We start from the raw sequence: 25,656 nt of genomic DNA on the forward strand, positions 1-25,656 counted from the left end.
TTTCTTCCCAAACTTGGAATTTCAATCTGAGGGTTGAGGAGTGTGTAGAAAAGGAAACACAGAGAGGGAAACAATAGCAACAACAGAAAACAAGAAACAAAGAAAAAGAGAAAAAATAATGAAGAGAAAAACTTTTAAATGATACTGAAAAAAATTAATATTCAAAAAATTTCAATAAAACCCATAAAATTAGAAAACCGCGATTGCAGGAGCCATGGAGCTGTCTCTTGCAGAAGGCCTGTTCTGTTCCCTTCTGCCTCTCCTGGGTTGGGAGGGGGAGAGGGAATTATTAACAAGATAAAGGGCTAGGAGGGGCCAATAGGCCCAGAAAGATGCCTCACCTTAAAAAAAAATTCTAAAAAGCAAAAATTAAAAATTAAAGAGGGAGGAGACAGAGAGAGAGAGACAAAGACAGATACAGAGACAGGAGGCCTGAAAGGGATCGTCCTACTATGTGAGTTTTGTATGCTGGAGGCCGAATTATTAGTGGGACCTCTTCATTTCTCCGTTTCCCCCATAATAGCTAGATCGCAGGACCCATGGAGCTGTCTCTTGCAGAAGGCCTGTTCTGTACCCTTCTGCCTCTCCACGCGAGTTTTGTATGCTGGAGGCTGAATTATCAGTGGGACCTCTTCATTTCTCCGTTTCCCCCAAAATGGCTAGATCACAGGAGCCATGGAGCTATCTCTAACCTGATATTTAATCTCTCTTTTGATAAGTGACACTTTCCCAATAATACACTTCATTTCTTTTTATTTTTAAATTTTGAAAAGTTTTTTATTGTAATTTCTGATTTACAGTCATAGTACATCTTTGGAAGAGTTTATACAGAGTATAGTAAATCTGGGATATAAACATATACACTATCTTCAATATTATGTTGAAGATTCATTCTGCTGGCATTTTTGACAGAAGCTAAAGGGCTCAATAACATAGAAGCAGAGAACAGAGAGAAATAGAGTATTTCAATAGCATAGAAAGAGATGCAGAGAGAATAGAAACTGCATGGGGAGGGTGTGATGGAGTTTGGGCGAGACTGATTAACAAACACAAGAGTACATATAAACACGTGAAATAGGTTCTGGAATAGTGTACCACAATAAATAGAGTAAGAAACATTATTTACAATTAAATATGCACTTCCTTTCACTTCATTGTTAAAGGATTTAAGGGAATACATTTTCCTTATCTGTATAAATTTAACCACCTTTAATGAAAGTTAAATGCATACCTAAGAACTTAGTTCACAATAGCTTACCATTTTCTAAGAGCTAGACATAAATTATTAGATCTTATTTCATCTTAGATTAAATAAGGAATATTTGAGTATAAAAGACTAAGTTTTTTTTCCATGTGGTAGTTGGCAAAAAACGAGCTCCTGAAATGAACTAGTTTCTATGGCTGCAGATTGAGTTTCAATCTTTTCTCAGCACTGTCGTTGTCATAAGTCTAGCAGTTCCAGCTAAAAACACAGAAAGTCACGGTACAGATCTGTGAGAGACTGTGTAAGCCATGCAAGGTCATGGTTGGGGCCAGAAGAGAGAAATCAGATGTTATCCTTACTACGCAATAGAACTAGTAGCTACCTTAAATTGGCAGCAATTACTGCTTTCAGAACCAAGACACTGTCATAAAGTACAGGTCTGAAATCTTTATACCTGCATGGCTTTATATAGAACAGTTGATTATTGTAGATTTTTTAATTCTAAAGAAAATTTGTGTGATTTTCAGACCTTTTCATGTAATTAACTTCTAGACGGCTTATCCTATTTTCTTAGCGATGGTTTCCATGGAGATTTAAAAATTGGTATTCACAAGTCCATGTAGGTGAGTTTGTTCCTCAAGGGTCAGTCAGATAACCTAAGGGATGAACTTAGATCTGTACTGAGACTGCACTTGGAACTCAACAATGCCTTGGGCCCTGCTCCTGGGAGGAAAGCACCTTTCATGTTCTGATGTGGTAGCAGCATTGTCTCTGCCCCCAGTGACAGTTGCCTTTGTTTCCTGCTGCACTGCCTTGGCCAGGTGCTGACCCTCGCCAGCAATGAGCGTGTAGCCCTCACTCCTTTCATGAGGCTCCTGTTCGAGATAAGCCACTTGAGAACGGCAACCCCAGCGACTGTATCCAGAGCTGGTATTCTGTATGTGAACCCACAAGATTTGGGCTGGAATCCGTGAGTATTTTCTTTGTCTAATTTCTGTTTGTTTTTGTTTTAATTCTTTTTTTATTATTAGAATAACATATTGGGTTGTTGGAAAAGTCACCACTGTCCATCCCTAAAACTTTCATCTTTCCAAACTGAAATGCTCTATTCATTGAACAATAACTCCCCATTTCTCCCTCCCCCTCCACCCCTGTCCAGCCCCTGGAAACCATCATTCTCCTTTCTGTCTATGAATTTGACTGGTCTAGCTACCTCGTGTAAATGGAATCATACAGTATCTGTCCTTTTGTGATGGGCTTATTTCACTTAGCCTAACATCTTCAAAGTTCATCCACATTATAACATGTGTCATTCCTTTCAAAAGCTGAATAAAATTCCACTGTGTGTATGTACCATGTTTTTTTATGTATTTATCTATGGATAGACACTTGAATAACTGCTTCTGCTTTTTAGCTATTGTAATACTGCAGTGAACGTAGGTGTACAAATATTTTTTGAGACCCTACTTACAGTTCTTTTGAAGTTCTTTACTTCTATCCAGTAGTAGAATTACCAGATCATATGGTAGCTAATTTTTCAGAAGAACCACCACGCTCTTCTCCACAGCGGCTGCACCATTTTACATCCCCACTAACAGTGTATGAGGACTCTAATTTCTCCATATCTTCACAAACACTTGTTATTTTCTACTTATTTATTTTTTTAGGGAGATTTTTGCTACAAGGAGTGTGTACTCTGCAGAGAGACAGAAAGTAAGAAAACAACCCGCAGGGATAATGGCCATGCCACAATGCCTTCTCCTTCATTCTCTTCTCAGAATTTTGGGCACACTCCAGGTCCAGGACTTGAACGATGGTCGGTTATGTGGGGGTCCAGTACCATAATCACTACACCACCTGCTGGCCCCATTTTCTATGTGTTTTATAATAACCATTCTAATGGCTATGAAATTGTATCTCATTGTGGTTTTGGTTTGCATTTTGCTAATTATTAGTGATGTTGAGCATGTTTATTGATCATTCATATGTCTTCTTTGGAAAAATATCTACTTAAGTCTCTTTATTTTAAGAATTTTGTAAAATTTAACTTTATTTATTTATTTATTTATATTTGACCAAAGACAGACAGAGTAAGAGAAAGTGAGAAAGCAAGCCACCAGGTCCAAGACTCAAACCTACTGGCCCATTTAAGTCTTTTGTTTTTTACCTTTTTTAAAAAAGAATTATTTACTTAATTTTATTTAGTTAGTTAGTTATTTAGGTCATGCATGCTCACAAGAGAGAGAGAGAGAGAGAAAGAAAGAAAGCCAGCCAGCCACCAGGTCTGGGATTCAAACCATAGTCATGTGGGAGTCCAGTGCCTTAACCACCATGCCACCTGATGGCTCTCCCTTTGCCTTTTTCCCCCCACCCCCCAAAGATGTTGCCATAGGGCTTTCCAGAGAGACAGTGAGAAGAAAAGTGAGGAATCACTCCCCAGGCATAATGGCCTTGCCGCAATCCCTTCTCCTCCATTCTCTTCCCAGTATTTCTGGATATGCACACACGTGCTCAGCATGAGTTTCAAGCTGCTGGAACTAGGGCTGAAAGCATAGCTGGCCATGTGGGAGTCCAGTGCCTTAACCACTATGCCACCTGCTGTCCCCCTTTTTCCATTTTTAAAAAGCAGGTTATTTTTAGTTGTGAATTTTATTTATTTATTTTTGAGAGAATTTTGCTATAGGGCACATGTGCTTGCCAGAAAGAGAGAGACAGAAGCAAGAAATCACCCCCCAGAGGGGATGGCTACACCACAGTCCTTTCTCCTCTATTCTCTTCTTGGAATTTTGGTCACACACACACACGTGCCTGGTGTGAGTTTTAAGCTGCCAGATCCAAGACTTGAACTTCAGTCAACTACGCAGGAATCTAGTAACATAACCATTATGTCATCTGCTGGTCCTGTGGATTTTTTTTTTTAATTTTGATACAAAAAAAAGCTGAATATTTATGTACTTGTTTAAGCAGATATTAGCAATTTAAGGCTAATTAGGCTAATTTTAAAAATAATTTGTTAGCATTTGAATGCTTTTGTCTTTTTTTTTTCACTAAATAATATCTTGTCCCTATACCTTGCACAAATTATGAGCTCAATAAATATTTAAGTTAATACATAATAGCTTGTATGGGTCACTTTAGATATAAATACATTACTGTCATTTAGTGAGCATATGTTTGTGTGTGTGTGTGTGTGTATTAGGTCGCCAGGAAAGTTATGATATGTTTTTCTGAGTTTTTCTATGTAAAAATGTGTCTTGACTTTCCCAATGACCCAATATTGTGCACATAGAAACTTTCGATTTAGAGCAAGTTCATTGTGTCCACTTGAATACTTTGGAGACGCTCACACATCCTATGCTTCCTGCCAGTGGTCACTTTCACCTGGCATTTCCACTGTGAACTGTAGGACCATCTGGGCTCTGCAGGCGACCTCATGCTTCTATTTCACATACTGCTTGTGGCAGAAATCTTCTTTCTGAGGCCAGCAGATGACGTGGTAATATAGGTGCTGGACTCCCACCTGCCTGATGGCAGTTCAAGTTGCAAACTGGCTTCCTTGTTTTCTCATTTTCCCTTTCTCTCTGTCTCTCACTGGCTAAATAAAAAAGGATAATAATTAAATTAATCATTTAAAGAAAAATAAAGAAATCTTTCCACCTCTCCAGGTATTCTCTCTGTCCGCCCTTCTCGCTCTGCTGTGTGCCCTGGGGAGGCTGTCCTCTGTGGACCTCGCCTATGGGCTTCTTGCCTACTGGCTTTGGTTGATTTGGCCAGTGAGGAGCCTGGCAGGAAGTGAGAGGGAGAGAGGAGTGAGGTCAGGCTGTTTCTTTTCCTGGCTCCCTCCTGCAGGGTCACATCAGGATGGCTTTGTCCCTCAACTGCAGGTCACAACCCCTCTTGAATCTCTGTAATATTCTTTCCTTCCAGGTCTGGTAGCTTATTCTTGGGTTCCTGTAGGCATTGGTGCAAACATCAGTCCTTGGAATTACCTCCATGACATGGCACTCTGCCTTTCAGTCTTTCTATTCCCCACCCAATCCTTTGTAACTACCTCTTTATTGATCTTCCCTATGACCTTAAGTCAAGGGGGAATCTCATTTCTCACCACATAACCTGACTAATATACTTCTCCAGGCCACTCTTCATCTCTGTACTGATTTGCTCACTAGAAGTCTCATTTCTTGGGACCAGCAGACAGTGTTGTGATTATGTCATTGGACTCCCACAGGGCTGACTGTGATGGCCCAAATTCCAGACCTGTTGGCTTGAAACTCATGCCAGGCACATGTGCGTGCCCAAGATCCCAAGAGGAGAATGGAGGAGAAGAGATTGCGGTGTGGCCATCCCCCCTGGGGGGTGATTTATCGCTTTCTGTCTCTCTGTCTCTCTCTCTCTGGTGAGTGTACATGCCCTAAGGCAAAAACCTCTACTCAAAAAAATCCCCCAAAAAACTCACTTCTTAATGGTATACAAAGTAGAGCTGTGTTCAGGCTTTTGTCTTTAGCAAACCTTTATTGGTTTTGGATGGGGGAAAAAAGGAATGATTTTTAAGTTTTTTTTTTTTTTTTTTTTTTGGAGAGCTTTTTGCTATAGAGTACATGCACTCACCAGAAAGACAGAGAGAGACAGAGAGACAGAAAGTGAGAAATCACCACCTGGGGGGAATGGCCATGCCATAATCCCTTCTCCTCCATTCTCCTTTTGGGATCCTGGACACACACGCACATGCACCTGTCGTGAGTTTAAGCCGCTGGGTCCGGGACTTGAACCACAGTCGACTATATGGGAGTTCAGTGACATAGCCATTACGCTAACTGCTGGTCCCATGATTTTTAAGTCTTAAATGGAAAGTTCTTGTGCTACCAACTCCTTTCCCCAGCTAGCATTAGCAGTCTTGCTATCCCCTGGGATGCTTCTATTGGTTGGGGACTAACTCAAGGAGTCTCGCCAAATATCCTTTGGCTCTCTTACAGAGAACATAGGCAACCAGTGCAAATGACAGCATTCTTTTTCTTCAGGGACCTCCTTACCCTTACCAGGCTAGTCTGATTTCAATAGCGTATCTCACAGCTGCTGAGACCTATGAAATTAAACTCAGTCATTGTCATGTGGAGATTTATGCTAACAAAAGCTTGGTCTAAAATCCTATTTAAGAAAGGGTTTTCATTTTTGTTTTCAATGCAATGAGGAGAGAAGGGTATTTTCAACAGGGCCTCTCCATGCCACGGCCCTCCAGCCTCAGCTCCCAGTTAACCAGGATAATAGATGCACACCGCCAAGCCCAGGGGATTAGGCTGGTCTAGGATCCAAACCTGGGCCTGCCATGTGGCTCCAGCATTATGCAGTGGCACACTACAACCTGTGCCATGACTGGATGTTAAATTAAAATACTTTGATATTTTCATTTTCCATTGTCAGAAACTTTCAATGAGCTACAAAATAATTTTTTCACTCCATAATTATTGCATGCTTTACTACCTTACTTTAATGTCATATTATTAATGTGACAGCTTTGCATGTATTAAGACATTTAATTATCAGTTCTGAGATTTCTGTAATTATTATTATTTTTTTTAATTATTTACTTTTTTTTCTAGGGAGATTTTTGCTGTAGGGCACATGTACTCACCAGAGAGACAGAGAGACAGAAAGTGAGAAATCACCCCCTGGGGGAATGGGCACACCACAGCCCTTTCTCCTCCATTCTCCTTTTGGAATCTTAGGCATATACACACACTCTTTTGTGAGTTTTAAACCACCAGGTTCAGGACTCCAACCATGGTCAACTATGTGGGAGTCCAGTGATGTAACTATTATGCCATCTGCTGGTCCCGAGATTGATGTAATTATTAACCCAATTTTCCAAACCAATATCTTATGTCTAAATTTTCCACAATTTTTTATTTCAAAATATTCAAAATTATAGAGAGGTCAAAGGTAGTACAACATTGGACCACAGACCATCTTACTGTCACCAATTTTAACATTTTATCATTTTATTTACTGCATTGACTTTCTCTCTATTGCACATGTGTATGTGCACACACACACACATTCACAGGCATAGAAGCATAGATAGATAGATAGATAGATAGATAGATAGATAGATAGATAGATAGATATAGATATAGATACATAGATATAGATATAGATATAGGTATATATTTAGGTTTTTGCTATAGGATATGTGCAATCACTAGAGAGAGAGAGGGAAAGTCAGAAATTACTCCCAGGGAGTGGTCACACTGTAGTCCCTTTGCCACTCTCGTCTCGGGATTTGGGGCACATACGCATACATGCCTAGCGTGATTTTTCAAGCCGAAGGGTCTGGGACTAAAACTATCATCAGCCATGTGGGAATTCAGCACCTTAACTGCCAGGCCCCTCTGGTCCTAAGGCATATTTTTAAAACTAATTTTTGCTGAAATACCTGAAACTAAGTTGGAGACATTAAGATGCTTTATCCTTGAGGGGCTGGCAGGTGATGTGGTGGTTTAGGGCACTGGACTCCCATGTGGCCTACCCTGGTTCGAGTCTCAGACCTGGCAACATGCTTTCTTGCTCCACCTCCCCCCACACACATATACTTTGTCCCTCTCTGGTAAAATTTAAATAAATAAATAAAGTTAAATAAATTATTTTTAAAAAAGACTCTTTATCTTCTAGAACTTCAGCATTTATCTCCTAAGAACTAAGATATTTTGCTATATGAAACTAACCTAAGAAATTTATCCTTGACATACAAAATTATCTCATGAACAATCACTATCAAATTTTGCTAGTTACCTAGTAACTTCCTCTTTACCTTTATAAACACTCAGCATCAAAACAAAGGTATTACATTTACTGGACCCCATTGTCTCCTTTAACCTAGAACTTCTTCCATCTTATTTTTTCATGACATGTAGAGTTTCAAAGAGGAAAACCCAGGTGTTTCAGAGAATGACCCACTGGGCGTTGGGTAGTGATTTCCTGATTCAGTCATTCTCTCTATGTCTATCAGGTGACAATTTTTGGTTAGAACTGTTTCTCCTTCTCATAGCCGTACTCTTCTCTCTCTTCCTTCTCTGCCTCTGTCCCCTGCAGAGTGACTTTTTCTATTCATGGTCTCTTCTATTTTTCTCTATTTCAATGAATTATAATTCAGTGCCAGTTTTTCTTCAAATGCTCAAATTGTCCCAAATTTTGTCACCAAGAGTTACTTCAAGCCAGTTTCTTCTGCACTCTTTTTTCATACTCATTTTTCCTTGTCTCCCTAAGTCTTTGAACTCTTTGCTTTCTGGCTAAATATGATACTTTTAGTTGATTTCTGACTTATTTTTTTAATATTTATTTATTTAAATTTATTATTAATACTTTTTTTTTGTTTTTTGATTTGACCAGAGAGAGAGAGAGAAAGGGAAAGTGAGAAGGCAAACTGCCAGGCTTGGGACTCAAACCACGTTTGGCCATGTGCGAATCCAGTGCCTTTAACCCCCTGCTGACTCATCTCTTACTTTCTTTACCAAAGACTTAAATCAGCCATTTCTCCAAGGAGTAGGAGGAGGAACTTTTAGTGTAAGGATTGGTATTAGAATCCAGAGTAGGGGTGATCATGGGCTCTTTACTTCCAGGCCCTTTGAGTGAGTGGAGCTAAGAAATATATATGTGTGTGTGTGTGTGTGTGTGTGTGTGTGTGTGTGCGCGTGCACATGCGCACTTTTTATAATATTTTATATAAAATATAAACAAAACACATTAAACTACATAGAACGTATTATATATATGTATACACACATATGCTATATATGAATGAACTATATGTGCAGATATATACTCTCTTTTTTAAAAATAATTATTTAATATTATTATTTTTAAATTTGTTATAGGGCACATGGGCTCCCCAGAGAGGCAGAAAGAGAGAAAGGAGGGAAATGAGAAAGCAAGTCTTCAGGTCTAGGACTCAAACTATGGTCAGCCTTGTAGGAGTCCAGCACCCCAACTTGCTGCCCCCTGTATGTTCTTTTTTTAATATTTATTTACTTCATGAGAGAGGAAGACAGAGAAAGAGAGGGAGATGCCCCCAGTGGGGTCTTTCCCGCTGCACTCCTGCCCCAGCTTCGGCTAGCCAGGATCACACGTGTGCCCCCTGTGCACAGGGAGACAGGAAAGTGCATCCGTGACCTTCCCATGTGGTTTCATGGCAGCGTGTTGCTGCCGTCCCACTGTGGCTGGCCCTTTCATTTTTCTTTCTTGTCTTTCTTTCTTTCTTCTTTTTAAGTCCGAATCTCACCAGGTTGTGATCCTCCTGAGTCACTGAGATTACAAGTACACACCACTGCACCCAGCTTTTAGATGACTTCTTTTTAAATTCATAATGAAGAACTAAGATTTTGTGGATAGAAGAGATTATGAAATGCTGCTTGTAGTATCCCTGTGGGGTGTCATTTAAAGGCTAAAGATAGTGCCATTATCACTTAAGCTTCTTATAGTTTTGTTAAAATTCACTGAGCTATTTTTAAGAATAAGTTTATGTCCATACAATAGATATGGACCACGTAAGATTAAGTAGCAGTCTTAAAATCACATCAGTATTTTGCGTGGCTAAGGAAATCAAAATGCTAGGTTAATAATGCATTCTAATTGAGTGTATGGAAGAATCTGGATAGTCACAAAGGTTGAGATCCTAAGCAGCAGAGAAAGTTGCTGGCAATTATGATTAACGGCCATTTTCTTTTCTAGTAAAAAGTGTTGAGAACATACAGAAAGACAAAAAGATATAGGCAATAAATTTTGAAAGTTTATTTGTAGTTACTTATTTAAATTTAAATGATTTGAAAGTGATCATAATGCTGAAAATGGGCCCCACCAAACTCTGTAGTATTTATAAGTAATGAAAGGAAAAGGTTGCTTTTGGATTCTGGATTTTGGTCTGATTCCAAAAGAGGTTACTGGTAGATAACTCTTTCAGAGGCACAGCTTTCCATCACATTCTTTGCCTCTTCAGCTTACAGAATTCTTTTAGTAGCCAGCCAGGTGGTGCGGTGCTTAAGGCAGCTCGATCCCACCTGGCCAACTGTACGGTTTGAGTCCTGGACCCAAAGGCTTGGAGAATACTCTAGGTGTGTGTATGTGCATGTGTGCATGTCCTAAATTCTGAGAGGAGAATGGAGAAGGATTGGGGTGTAACTATCTCTCCTGGGAGGTGCTTTCTCACTTTCTCTCTCTCTGTCTCTTTCTATTGAGTGCACATGCCCTATAGCAAACCCCCCACTTCCCTAAAAAAAAAGTTGGCTTTATATTATTAAATCCTCTCACCTGCATTGAACAAGCTTGTGGTCATCCACCTTTGCAACCCCATTCTTGCATCTTTAGATACATATATATTTATAAACATACAGCTGTGGAAATAATTGTCATGCTAACTGCCATCTCACCTTCACATGTGTGTGCCTGCTCTCAGCTGCTCTTCCTGTGACCTGAGTGCAAACCCTAGTCGCCTTTTCCTCTCTGACAAGATGAAAGAAACTGTCATGAACCAGGAGGAACTCGCCAAACTACAGGCGCAAGTGTGTATTGATGGATGAGAACTGCTCTCAGAAAGAAGGTGGCGGTTCATAAAACAGCTGCAGTAGATGATGAACAAAAAAGTTAGTTCCTGGGAACCAGCAGTTAGCATAATAGCTATGTCGTTGGACTCCCACGTAGTTGACCGCGGTTCGTGTCCCAGACCCGGTGACTTAAAACTCATGCTGGGCGCGTGTGTGTGCGTGCCCAAGATCCCGAGAGGAGAATGGAGGAGAAGGGATTGCAGCGTGACCATCCCCCCTGGGGGGTGATTTCTCTCTTTCTGTCTCTATGTCTCTCTCTGTCTGGAGAGCGCACATGCCCTATAGTGAAAATCTCTCCAAAAAAAAAAAAAGTTAGTTCTCTTTATAGAAGTTAGGAGCAGGCAGGTGGCGTGGGATAAGGGCACTGGACTCCCGCATGGTCAACCATGGTTCAAGTCCCAGATCTGACTCCTTACTCTCTCTCTCTTTCTCTTTCTCTCACTCTGTCCCTCTCTGGTCAAATTTAAATAAATAAATAAATAAATAAATAAATAAATAAATAAATAGTTAAATTAAATAATTCTGAAAAAAAAAGTTAAGGGGTAAACAATATCTCTGGTATTGAAGAGGTGAATATGGTTATAAACCAGGGAACAGTGATCTACTTTTTTATTTTTAAGAATTATTTTAATTTTATTTATTGTTACTATTTTTTTAAATTTGCTATAGGGCGTGAGTGACAGAGAAAAAGAGAGAGGAAGAGAGAAAGTAAGCTGCCAGGTCCAGGATTGGAACTGTGGTCAGCCATGTGAAAGTCTAATGCCTTAACCACCATGCCATCTGTTGGCCCAGTGATCCACGTTAAGAACCCTATAGTTAATGCATCTCTGGCAGCGAATACTTTTACCATGACAGGCCATGCTTAGATAAAGCAGCTGACAGAAACGCTCCCCAGCATCTTAAACCAGCTTGGTACAGACAGTTCGACTAGTCTAAGGACTCGGACTAAAGCTCTGCCCAACAGTCTGAACAGAAAAACACCACTTGCTACTACTGGAGTGGAGGAGGAGGAAGTTCCAGATCTCATGTAGAATGTTGATGAGGCTTCCAAGAATGAGGCAAACCCAATTGAGTCAACTTCTGAAAGGGATCAAGTTCCATGATAAATTTACTGGGAGTTGCTATTTTATATTATGTTTGCTTTTAAAAATGGTTTTGTTTATGGATCTGATAATATCTAGATCTCCAATATTTTTAAGCCCAAGCCCCTTGGACACTGCAGCTCTTCTCAGTTTGTGCTTATGTGCAGTTCATTCTTTGCAGCTAATTAAGCTGAAGAAGCCTGGGAATAAAATTTGAAACAAAGGTTATAAAGTTCTTTGCCTAGTAAAAAAGAAAAGAAAAAGTAATTAGCATACACTGCTGATCAGCATGTCCCACTAACTTCTGCCATTTTTCCAGGCCACCAGGAGCGAGAAAGAACTAGAAGCTGTTCATGAGAGGCAGAATTTTGGTCTGATGAGTTCCTGCCATTTCATGTGATAGGATCTATTATAACTCCAGACTATTGTGTAATAAATGAAAAAGTTTTCAGAGGCCTGCAAACTTTGGCTTTTAGGTAGTTCCTAAATCACGGAGTTTTAGACTTCATATGATAAACCTGGACCACTTCCAGAGGAAGGCAGAACAACATGACTGATAGTATGGGACTCATTTCCGGATTTTGGGAAGCCAACAGTTCTGTTAGTGGCCTAGCACTGGCATGAGGATGATGCGTGAAAGCATCACAATGTAGCAATTTTCTGAGGCAGGGGTATCACTGTGGGTGGTGTCTTTGGAGGCAAGGGATGATGACGGCATCTTAGCATATCACTTGCAGGTGTATGTCATGTGATAGTGGTATGTCCCATTTGACCATGTTCAAATTGATAGCATCTTTTAAAAATCGTAAGGGAGCTATCAAATAGTATGGTGGTTAAGGCACTGGATCCCACATGGCTGACTCCAAAGTTTACATCCCAGATCTAGCAGCCTGAAAAATATTACAGGTGCGTGTGCATGTGTGCTACAATCCCAAGAGGAGAATGGAGGAGAAGGCATTATGGCGTGGCCTTCCCCCAGGGAGTGATTTCTCAGTTTCCCTCTTTCTTTGTCTCTCTCTGGTAACCATGCCCTGTGGTTAAAAAAAAAAAAAAAAAATTGAAAAAAAGGTAAGTGTTCCATGAAGTGAGGTAGAAAAAATCACAAGCAAATACACATCTCTCTCTTCAGTTTTTGCCTTTGCTGAAGATAATTTTTCTCCTTCTAAGTTTTAATGTCTTTTTATTCTAAGCTATGCAAGTTTAGAGATAATTTCTTTTTTAATTATTTATTTAATTTAATTTATTTATATATTTTTAATTTGACCAGAGAGAGACAGAGAGCAGAGAGAGAAAAAGAGAGAGCGAGAAAGTAAGTGAGAAAGCAAGCTGCCAGGTCTGAGACTCAAACCATGGTCAGCTATTTGGGAGTCCAGCATCTTTAACCCCCATGCCACCTGCTGGCCTCCAAGTTTAGCAAGAATTTCTATATGAAATTTTAAACAGTCCATGTTTACCAATATAGACATTGTATTCCCTATGTGTTCAGTTCATCCCGTTGCTAATCACAGAAAATACTTAAGCCTTGGTATTACGAGAAAAGAGGTTTAATCCGTTCATGGTTTTCAGGTCTCACCTCCAGCAGCCACCTCTGGTGAGGGTCTTCTTACTGGAGGATCACATGGCGAGACAAGAGAGTAGGCGTGCCTGTGTCTGTGTGTCTGTGGGTTCAGGTCTCATTCCCTCTTCTTAGGAACTTACCAGAAGATGAGGGCCCCACCCTGATGACCTTAATCCTAGTCTCCTTCCAAAAGCCCCACTTTTCCATATCACAGTCCAATTAAATTTCTACCTCTAATCTCATCACAACTAAATTTAAACACATGAATTTTGAAGGGATACAGTCAAACTATAGCATTATAATATGTGGAATGATTGGCCCTGAGTAGAATTCGTTCACTGGCTCTTTTTAAGGCAGAATTAGCCTTTGACATGTTTCCCGGTTTGGTTGAGTTTTCTTTCCTTCTGAAACATTTCACATTTGTTGAGGTAATTTGTGTGATAGCATCGTTTGTCATATTGGGTTGTCAGAAAAATCGTGATGTGTTTTTCTGTTTTTCTATGCAAAAATGCATCATGACTTTTCTGACAACCCAGTAGTAGGCCTGGTAAATTTTCTCTGCGACTTTGACTACTGCTGGTGTGGCTCAACAAAGCAGCTTGACCTGTCCGCCAAGTGCAAAGCCCAGTTCTCCCTTCTGGTGCTGTTTTTTTTTTTTTAAGAATTATTTTATTTAACTTTATTTATTATTATTATCATTGTTATTTTCCAGTTTGATCAGAGAGAGAGAGAGAGAGGAAGTGAGAAAGCAAGCCACCAGGTCCGAGACTTGAACCATGGTCGGCCATGTGGGAGTCCAGCGCCCCCAACCACCATGCCACTTGCCAGTCCCCTGGGGCTATTTTTGAGGCTACTGTTCCTAGGTATCGTCGCAGTGGCCTTCTACTCCCACAGAGACCTGGAAGAGTTTGTAAGGAGGCGGGACATGGAATTCATTAAGTCCATCAAGATTATCCAAGATAAATCCAACTCCTGTAGTCTTCAGTACACTACTGCCTTCAGGAGATGCACAGAGAGACAGAGACAAGGTCTCAACTCAGGTCTCCTGATGCCATCAACTCTGAGCTGATGAGTAACATTGACTGAGAATTAGTCATATTAAGCACTTTATACATGCTAACGTGTTTAATCCTCACAACAAACATAAAGTCTGTAGTGTTATTTCTATTTATAGATGAGAAAATTAAGCCATAGAGAAGTTAAGTAACTTGCCCAAGGTTACACACAGTTTAAAAAATGGTGGTACTGGGGTACAGATCCAATCTGTTTCTCTCTGAGAAGTACTACTGCCCCCCATTCCCTCTTCCCCCATTAGCTCTGGACACACATTGCACTTCTGAAGCTGATGCACAGTAAAATCAGGAACTGCAGCGTAGACATGGCCTTCACACCTTTCTTCCCAGTCATCTGCCTAGGATTTCTGTTGTCCTGGTGCCCACGCTCACTACCACTCAGGGATGTGCTGTCAAGCTACTGTCATGCAACTGGACTTCTACTGCAAACCATTCCTGTTGGACCCAGAGAAATTTGAATGGATGATACTTTATACATTTAACCATAGTGTAATAAAATCCTACTATAGATGGGGGTGAGCAGATGGTGTAGCGGTTATGTTGCTGGACTCCCACATGGGCTGATCACGGTTTGAGTCCCAGGCCCAGTGACTTTAAACCCACTCCAGGTGCATGTGCGTGCACGTCCAAGAACCCAGGAGGAGAAGGGGTTGCTATGTGGCCATTTTTCTGGGAGATGACTTCTCACTCTCCCTCTCACTTTCTCTGTCCCTCTTTCTTTCTCTCTCTCTGGTGAGCACATACACCCTAAGGCAAAAACATCTTAAAGGAAAAAAGGAAAAAATCCTACTGGAAAGCCTTGTGAAAAGCAAAGTGAACTTTTTGTAAAATAACCACCTTACCGTCATTTCTTCTGATACACAAAATGTGATGTCTGATTTGCTTAAAGTATAGCTGACATGGGTCCATGGTCACACTGCTTCGCGGCTGGCTGCTGGCTGTGTTTATTACCACTGCTTCCTACTTAACAAGAGCTTGCTGAGCGGAGAGCAGTTTCACCCCAGGGGCCACTATGGGTGCTATTAAGTCACGCTTTGTTTTATTACTAACCATTATCTTATTAATATGTTAAAGGTAGCCCATGTATCAAAATTGATAACATTTTGTAAGCTTTAGATGAATGGACACATGTACCCGAGCATATGATACCATTTTAGAGTCGCTTATTGAAAACACATTGCCAGCTCTCAGGGTAGCGTTACATTCAGTCCAGTAGAAAAGGAGGAGCTTTGCCATAGCTCCTATGGATTTGCACCTTTTTATTGGTAACTGATTTCTCATTATTAAATGATGGCAAGATTAATCAAGATAAATCCAAGCTGTTGTCATAAATAAGGCCTATTCTATGGAAATAGGTTCAGTCCTTTAGGAAATGATGTAATATACCTCCTTCTAAATGCTCAGTAATGGCCTCCTTATACTCTGTTATGTCTGGCTTCTGAGTGCTATCAGGAATTTCTTTTCTGGGAACCAGCAGTTAGCGTAATGGCTATGTCGCTGGACTCCCACGTAGTCGACAACAGTCCGCGTCCCAGACCCGGTGGCTTAAAACTCACGCCGGGCACATGTACATGCATGCCCAAGATCCCGAGAGGAGAATGGAGGAGAAGGGATTGTGGCGTGGCCATCTCCCCTGGGGGGTGATTTCTCGCTTTCTGTTGCTCTGTCTCTCTCTCTCTCTGTCTGGCGAGCGCATGCGCCCTATAGCGAAAATCTCTCAAAAAAAAAAATTCTTTTTTGTTTTGTTTTGTTTTTGGAGAGGTTTTTGCTATAGGGCATGTGCACTCACCAGAAAGACAAGAGAGAGACAGAGAGACAGAAAGCGAGAAATCACCCCCAGGGGGGGATGGCCACGCCACAATCCCTTCTCCTCCATTCTCCTCCTGGGATCTTGGGCACGCACGCACATGCACCCGGCGTGAGTTTAAGCCACCAGGTCCGGGACTTGAACTGCAGTCGACTACATGGGAGTCCAGTGTCATAACCGTTACGCCATCTGCTGGTCCCAGTAATTTTTTTTCATTGAAGTAAAAATGGCAATTAAAGGTAAGTTTTTTATTTTATTTTTTTCATCATTTAAAAAAAATTGCTATGGGGCACATGCACACATGAGAGGGAGTGAGGGAAATGAGAAAGCAAGCTGCCAAGTCCAGGACTTGAATCGTGGTCAGCCATGTGAGAGTCCAGTGCCTTAACCAGCATGCCACCTGCTGGTCCCCTAAACAAGTTTTTCAAAAGGTTATTTTAAAATTTTGCTGCTTGAGAAATAGAATGAAGTCACTGAACAGGTCCCTCAAGTGTTGCAGCAAGCTGTGTTGAAGAAGGGAAAGCTTTGGGAATTCTGCTTTTCAAGCCCTGTTTGATAAAAAGCTTCTCTGTGTTGCTTTCCAGGTATGTGGCCAGTTGGATAGACAGAAGGCAACATCAATCAGAAAAGGCTAATTTAACTATCCTTTTCGATAAATACGTCCCTGCATGTTTGGATAAGCTGAGAACAAGCTTTAAGACTATCACTTCAATTCCAGAGAGTAGCCTGGTGCAGGTATGTTCTCCATTCTCCCTTTACACATGCTAGTGTTGATCAAGATCTCAGAGAGGCTGGTGCTTGCTCAGGAAGGCTTTACGTTTTCCAAAAATGCTAGGTGACTCTAACTGTCCTGCACCAGGACCTGTGTTTGACGGAATTTTTCGCTAGCCTTACCGGACTCTGTAACACTCTGTTGTCATTTGGGTTTGTGGTCTGTTTCTTTCACAAGATTAAACCAGAGGCCAGAAGCCATTTTATTCATGTCTTATGTCCTCAGAGATTGACATAGTTTATAGCACACAGTAGGTGCTTTTCCTTCCAAGTACATTTGCACAGAATTAGAACAGAGTGGCCGTAGTCTTAGCTATTAACCTTAGCTCTAAAGCAACTTATCTAGAGTAAATACTTGGTAAGTTTTTAGAATAAAATAAATCTGTGTCTTGCCAGTGAGTAAGGCAAAGTGTCTGAATTTTCTCACCCCCAAGATTCCCTCTCCCAAAATATTCCAGAAGGCATGTCAGCCTGGATGAAGAGTTCATAATATTCCAGGGATATTTTTTTTTCTGATCTTCATTGTAAGACAATTGAAAAGAGTGAAGGGTATATATGATGTGTTGTCATGGAAGCAAATGAAAATCGTTCACAGTACACAGAAAGGAAGGTTGTGATCTTAATCTCAGTATGAAGAAAAGCTATCCCCAGCCCTTACAAGCATAAGACTTCACAACAGGTTTACATTTTCTTTTCCCCCCATAGGAGCAAAATTGGTTTCTAAGTACTTTGTTACTATTAAGTTACTGTGTTACCAAATTTGTTTGAAGCTAAATTAGAAATAGTTACAGGCATAATAAGAAGAGAAAGTTCAGGTTTTTGGATAATTCACACACCAATTAAGTAAACGATAGTCTTCAACAGTAATTATCTGAGGTATAATTTATTTCTGAAAGCAGGTCTGAATTTATTCATAATGAATTAATTATGTAGTTAGCCTAATTAGACTTCCTCTGGTGCAATACTTATAAAAAGCAGGATCGTGTTCTTTCTCAAGTTGACTTGTGTATTTGCCTGATTCTCTGTGGTGTGAACTTTTTCATTCAAGAGTAGTGTGAAAATAGGTCAGTAGGCATTAATATGACTTTTGGTCTCAATTCCTCATTTCATAGTATTCAGAAATAACATTTAATCCTTAGTTCCTTTTAAACTGTTGTTTTATAGAGTAGTTTCTTTTTCTTCGGTTACTTCTAAGTACAGAAATTTGAGACAAAAATAGGTATTAAAAAGAATAGCCTAAAATGGCTATCGAGAAATTAATGGATTTTTTTCCCATATATGAAACATTTTTAAGTTTGGTAAAGCTAGAAAGAAACACACACATGACACTGAGTAGGTTTGTTATAACTTGTATTCTATGTTGATAAATGCCTACTGCCACCTCCAAAAGCTGGGGGAACCCATCTTGAAGTTTTAGAGTTTATGACAATGCTAATTAATAACTTTTTTATTTTAATTATTAGAGGGTACGTGTGCTCACCAGAGACAGACAGGGGGATGTACTCCCTCCCCAAGTAGGGTATGGTAACACTTCAATCTCTTCTCCATTTCTCCATCCTGTTAGGATTTAGGGGCCTGAATCTCTGCACACACAGGGGCCTACTATGTTTTCAAGCCTCTGTGGCTGGGATTTGAACTGCAGTTGGCCATATGGGATCTAGCTCCCTTAACTACTAGGCCATAAGTTCGGCCCCAGTGATGACAACCTTAATTCTTTAGAGAACTAGCACAAAGCATGTTGATTACCAGTTATGATTTCACATGGTAAAGGCCTTTGCAGCAGCCACGTTCCACCATGGCCAACATGATCACCCTGAACATTGGGTTTGTTTAGGGCTGAAAGAGCACATTGCTGTTCCACCTGGAGTGTCTGCAGAGCAAGTTCCTGAACAGCATCTCTTCCAAGGTTAAATTTAATTTGGTATTGAAAAAATGCCACAAGCTAAGGCTGCAAGTCCAACTTCCTAAATTTATGACAACAGGTGGGAAAAACGGCTGCCAAAGCCCTAACGGAAAGAGGGTTATGTAAGTGTCCAACAAGAGGGGAATAGTTAACTAAATGCCTGCCCGCCCACTGGAACCTTAAGCCTCGTTCTGACGACATTGTAGAGCAGCACTTACGGCTAAGGAAAGATGCCTTCAGTGGGTTTTTAAGTGAGAAACCGAGTTATGCAACATTATTTATAATCTAATTTCCTATTTTTAAAAAGCAAATATAGACAGGGGATTTAAAAACTTTATGGAACCATGGAATTAAATTATGAGTTTATTTTGCTGCCAAAAATATGAAATCCCTATACAGTTTTTTAATTATATGCATTTTCCACAAACATTTTGAAGACTCCTCATGTATTCATTATATTTTTATCTTTTTGTGTACATCTTTCTGGGTTGTACAGTGATTGTACCTGGTTCATTTAAAATAGTAGTTTTTAAAGTAGTTTGTTATTTCCTTGATTTTTTTGATTAAAAATGACAAAAGTTTCCCCCTGTTGACTCAGACACCCGAGGTAGTAATTTTTATTAGGTTGTCAGGGAAGTCCTGACATATTTCTCTATGCTTTCGATGCCAAAAAAAAAAAAGAAAGAAAAAAAAGCATCATGACTTTCCCAACAACCCAGTCTCTCTCCAGGGCAGCAAATCCAGAGTTGAGGAAAGTTATATAACCTCTAAAGGGTAAAGAAGAGGTATAAAAATCCCGTTTAATTTATCTCACTATTTAAAACATGCTGCCCTAAACGAATGGCTGTTTCTTTCTATTTAGACTCTCTGTGTTCTTTTGGAGTGTTTGTTGACTCCTGAAAATGTACCATCTGACAGCCCAAAAGAAATCTATGAAGTCTATTTTGTCTTTGCTTGTATCTGGGCCTTTGGAGGCACCCTGCTACAAGACCAGGTATGTCTGCAGATGATTTCTTTGCAGTGGTGGGGGATTATAAAATGTGATCCATATCTTTCTGCTGTTACCATAGAGCTGTACCCCTTGCCCTCTTGTCTCCTAAGCATGTGCAGTCCTACCGGGGCTGATGGTCGGAACTTCTGCAGACAGTGCCAAATCTTCCTCCTCGAGCCCAGAACTCTATGAGCTCCAGGTTCTTTGTTTCCCGCCATCTCAGGAGCCTGGCCTGCAACATGCTATTCTGTGAGCAAGTGACACTCCTCTGCCTGAAACAGACCTTTCCCTCTGCCCCATACCCAGATGTATTCGTCTTTGTTCTTTGCTCCTCAGCAATGCATTCCTCTTTGTTGCTCCAGTTAAAAAGCTGGGAAACAGCACGCTTGCTTTTTGCCACATCCCATCATCACAGACCTTTTCAGTTCCACTCACAGAAGAGCCCTCAAGCCTGCCCCCTGTTCTCTGTCCTCATAGCCTTAATTCAGGGATGGATTGTTTTTTGATTACACCGGGCTATCACAGTGTCTTAGATTGGGCTGCCATAAACTGGGTAGCTTAAATGACCGAAATTTCTCTCTCACAGTTGTGTACACTGGGAGTCTGTGATTTGGGCGTCAGCACGGTTGAGTTCTGGGATGATTCTTTTCCTAGCATGCAGATGGTTACTTCTCTCTGTGTCCCCACATGGCAGAGAGAAAAAGACAGCAGTCTGCCTGGCATCTCTTCTTACAAAGGCACTCATCCCATCATGAGGGCTCCCATCCTGACCTCATCTAAACATAATTATCTTTCAAAGGCCCCATTTCCAAATTCCAGCATGTTGTGAGTTAGGGCTTCCACACATGAATTTGGGGGGTGGGGGTGCGGGTTTAGTCCATGGCCTGTGATAACCTTCAGATTGGTCTCCTTGTCTCCAGTCTGTCCAACTCTAATAGTCTCACATGCCGTTGCCTGGGTCGCCATTTGCAGACCACATTCTACCTCTGGACAGTTTGTTTTCATTGGTCTTTCAGCTTGAAGCAAAGCTCTCATGCCTGCATAATATTGCTTCCATGGCCCTCTTGTGGCTTCTGATTTCCTATGGAAGGACGCTGGAGATGAGAACTTGCACAAGTAGGCACACAAACTGGTGAGACTTACCAAAGAGCAAAGTGCAAAGTGCAGGTGTAATCTGCAGGCACCTCTATGAGAGGTCCTCTAAAAGCTCACTTGCAGATTTTCCTCATGGAACATTTACAATAATTCTTCGAGATACCTTTGTTCGTGGATAAAGTCAAGCTCACTGGGGACTACTTGCTCAGAGTCCTGCGGATGGGCGGCAGCCTCATCAGGATTCCCGCCTTCGCTTGCCTCTGTCCAATAGCTACACCCTCCGCGGTGCCCCGGAACTTCTCACAGTCACAGTGTTTTCGAGTACCCCTTAGTCTTTACATTAAAAATAGATGCCATGTGTTTTCCAGGCTTCCCCCATTTCTCCAAGTATGAACAGGGAATTTACACCAGAAGACATCACAGCCAAGAGTGACCCATATGGCTGTTGGTTTACCCATGTAGATCCTAAAATAAACGGTTGATAAAACCTGTGGGCCAGTTCCGTTTCTTGTCACTAGGTTACCATAACTCAAATCTATAAATAAATTTGGCATTCACTTGGCCTCCTAGATCTTATTTCAACCCCTCTCAGAAGCCAGATTCTCTTCTGTAATTCCCAAGTGCTTTCTGAAGAATAACAGACTCTCTCACACTACTCTGTGAGGATCAAGTATTGGTGTCGGGTGATTTCATGTGGCTTTGTCAAAGGCACCATGTACACATGTGGGTTTCTTGGTCATAAAATACAACTTGCAAACAGAATATATCCTCTTCCCTTGCCAAGGTTTTCCTTTGTTTTCCACAAGATTCCTTCTTTTCTAGGACTGTAAAAATCAGGTAAGATGTTGTAATCTTTGCGCCTTTGATTATAACTCCTCACCTCTCTCCTGGCTGATCCTCTTAAAATATTTCCAATTTCCACACCTGGCACCTTTCACCCAGTTACTTACGCTGGTAGCTGGGCATCACAAGTCACCTTCCTGTCCCACACATTCTTCCCCCATTAATGGTCAGTAACATCGTCATCTTCTTCAAATTTTCAAAAGGGCTGTGACCATGAAGCACTCAGAAGCAAGGCTGTGAGGTTGAGAAAATAAATGAAGTAGACATGAGAAATGTTCTTAACACTGCTGTTTGTAAAGTCATCAAATCAAGTGCTTACTATATGGAGAGATTGCCCTTAAAGGTTTTCCCAAGGCTCTCATTTTATCTTCAAAACAATTAAAAACCCTGTGTGGATAGGTACAATTCTTCTTTTACAAATAATAGACAGAAGCTTAGATGGATAAGTTGACCCGCTTAAACGTACAAAGTTAGCCTACATCTGAGCCAAGCCCAAACTGTAGCAGACTGCCTCAGGACTGTGTTCTTAACTCAGGCTATTATAAACAGCCTCCGGTAGAGGCCTCAAGTCTGCTTAAGAGCGTTCTCTTTCCGAACTCGGACAAACTGCCATCATTTCCCACTTGGCTTCTGGAGTAGCCTCCTCACTGGTCTCTGCTTCTACACTTGCCCCCATACTTTATTAGCCACTCAGCAGTCAGAGCCACTTTTTAAACTGTAAATGGACTCATAGGATATCCTCCAGAGTTTAAAACACTTTACGGGATTCTTATTGCCTTTATGATAAAATTTAACATTTTAATACGATTTGTAAGGCCTCTCAATGTCTCCCTCTTGCTGCTTCTGCCTCCTGGCCTGCAGCTCCCCACCACCACCACCCCGCTCATAAACCGCAGCCACACTGCCAGTTTCTCAAACACACTAAATTCTTTCATACCACGGGGATCTTTGCACATGCTGGACTATTCCTGGAATGATCTTTTCCCTGCTCTATGTCTGTTCTTTTTTTTTTTTTTTTTTTTGGGGAGCTTTTCTTACTAGGGTCGGTTTTAGAACTTGTCATGAGAGATTTCAATCTTAAAGATACATGTTGACTTTTTTCTCTTTTGTTGGTGTCTTATATTGTTTATACTTTCCAATTTCTGTGATTGTTATAAGCATATACCCTGTTTTATTTAAAACAATATAGTACGGTATTTCTAAGATTTTCATGAATGCTTTCATGAAATTATCTTAGGAGACTGGGAATTCTCAGATGATGAAATGATTTGTCCTAAATTGATGATAGTGTAATAACTTTTTTTTTTTTCTGGAGAGGTTTTCACTATAGGGCACGTGTACTCACCAGACAGAAAGAGAGAGATGGAGAGACAGAGAGACAGAAAGCGAGAAATCACCCCCTAGGGGGGATGGTCACGCCACAATCCCTTCTCCTCCATTCTCCTCTCGGGATCTTGGGCACGCATGCACACGCGCCCAGCGTGAGTTTAAGCCACCGGGTCCAGGACTCGAACTGCAGTTGACTATGTGGGAGTCCAGTGACATAGCCATTACGCTAACTGCTGGTCCCAGGAAAAGAGTATTTTAATACTGAAATGGCCAAGGAGGCTGTAAACTCTTAATAAAGGGCAATATTTCAATCAAATAATGCTACCAGTTTTTGAAATACTAGTATAGTAATTCACATAGTAGCTCCTTGTTAGATCAAATAAGCAAGAGGTAATCCAAAGCTCACCTAACTTACCTTACTTTTTAAGTTAATAGTTATTTCACAGTATTTGTACTTGAGGGCTATATGGCAGGTATAGTTTTTTACCTCTATACTAGTATCACTCGTTATTTTTCTAATTACGGAGGGGGCATGCGTGCACACAGTTCCTTTCCTCCAGTCCTCCAGCTTGTCACATTGGCTACACCTGCCTACCTGGCATGTTTCAGTCTGACTGGCCCAAGGATCCAAACCAGTCGCCATGAGTATCACTCCTTATCATTTATTTTTAATTACTTATTTATCTTGTGTCAGTGACTCAGTTTTATACCAGGTTTTCATTCATAATTATGACTTCGTACGCTGCAAACACTGTGTGTTAAATGGGATATGGAAGGGCTCTGTATGTTTTCAAGGTTACCTTTAAATCTACCGTAAAAGTATTTCTTGTGTTTTTCCTTAGCTTTTTGATTATCAAGCTGATTTCAGCCGGTGGTGGCATAAAGAGATGAAGGCGGTGAAGTTTCCATTCCAGGGGACAATCTTTGACTATTACTTGGACCATAAGACTAAGAAATTCTTGCCTTGGGCTGAAAAAATTCCCCAGTTTACTATGGAGCCTGATGTACCTCTTCAGGTAGGTATGAAACAACAATGTTCAAGCTACAATTTGCTTACTTGAGCCCTTCATTCATTCATTTATTCATTTTTAAGAGAGAGAGTTTTCCTATAGGGTGTGTGTGCTCACCAGAGAGACAAAAAGTGACAAATCACCCCCCCCCCCAAAGGGAGGGCCATGCCACAATCCCTTCTCCTCCACTCTCCTCTCAGGATTTTGGGCATGCACACACATGCTCCTGGTGTGAGTGTTAAGCCACCAGGTCCAGGACACAAATTGCTTTTGACTATATGGGAGTCCAGTGGCGTAGCCATTCTGCCATCTGCTGTTCCCAAGCCCTTTTTTATAAAGCAGTTTTCCTTGGGGCCAGTAGGTGATATGGTGGATGAAGTGTTGGACTCCCACATAGTCGACCATGGTTCGAGTCCTGGATCCCACAGCTTGAAACTCACACTGGGCATGTGTGTGGGTGCATGCCCAATATCTCAGGAAGAGAATGAAGGAGAAGGGATTGCATCATGGCCTTCCTCCCAGGGGTGATTTCTCACTTTCCCTCTCACTGTCTGTATGTCTCCTGTGAGCTCATGTGCCCTATGGCTCCTTTCTTTCTTGCTGGATGGATAAATTATCATGTCGATAATGCTCAACATATACTTCCCTCGGAGAGGAAAATCTCCACTGTAGGAATGCTTAATGAGCTGAGTGTTATATTTCTGCAACCTCTTTATTATTATTTTAACTTAACTCCATGGTAACAGGTTCTTTTATATTTTTCCTAGAAACTACAAGTTTCGTGGAAACTGGAAGCATATTTCTGTGCAGTGATTCTTATTTCGGACCTTATTGTAAATTTCTGAGACACTTTCCCTATGTAGTTTTTTCCTTTTACCCTCAGCCATAAAACAAGTATGTTTAATCTTCTCATCTCATGTGTTTCTGGTTCACATGGCAGCTGACAAATCTGAACAAATCTTTCTTTTCTTTCATCTTTGTTTCTTTCCTCAGATTGTCCTTCTCCAATTCATTTCTGCTAGGTCAAGTTATTCTCTGACCATCTTCTTGTTCTGTCTGTTTTCTTCTTCATTCTATTTCTTTCTCAAAATTATGTCATTCTAATTCATGTCCGAGCCTGTTATTCCTGTGTTGTTGTTTAAGCGATTTCCACTGTATCAGGAAGGAGGTAGGTAGCATCAGATAACAGAAAGCCTGATGCATTTGTTTCCTGGCATTGCCATAACAAAGTATGGGTGGCTTAAACCGCAGAACTGTACTGACTCCCAGTTCTGGAGGCTAGAAGTTCTAATTCAAGGTACTGGTGCAGCTGGTTCCTTCCAAGAGCTGTGAGACTCTCTCTCCTAGTCACTGGTGATTTTTTTTTTTTTTTTTTGGCGGAGGGGGTTGTTTTTTTAGGC

General features: G+C 40.9%; 1 protein-coding gene across 1 annotated transcript in view; it reads left to right on the forward strand.

Moving 5' to 3' along the window:
* DNAH11 (dynein axonemal heavy chain 11) overlaps positions 1 to 25,656 on the forward strand; it is a 207,696-nt gene that overhangs the window by 179,422 nt on the left and 2,618 nt on the right. Inside the window, exons 43-47 of the mRNA XM_006154490.1 lie at positions 2,026 to 2,174; positions 16,899 to 17,049; positions 19,851 to 19,982; positions 24,089 to 24,262; positions 25,024 to 25,089. Coding sequence (XP_006154552.1) covers positions 2,026 to 2,174; positions 16,899 to 17,049; positions 19,851 to 19,982; positions 24,089 to 24,262; positions 25,024 to 25,089 — 672 coding nt within the window. The remainder of the gene's footprint in view (positions 1 to 2,025; positions 2,175 to 16,898; positions 17,050 to 19,850; positions 19,983 to 24,088; positions 24,263 to 25,023; positions 25,090 to 25,656) is intronic.

Source organism: Tupaia chinensis, unplaced genomic scaffold, assembly GCF_000334495.1.
Source record: "Tupaia chinensis unplaced genomic scaffold, TupChi_1.0 Scaffold000410_1, whole genome shotgun sequence".
In the NCBI taxonomy this organism is placed as follows: domain Eukaryota; kingdom Metazoa; phylum Chordata; class Mammalia; order Scandentia; family Tupaiidae; genus Tupaia; species Tupaia belangeri.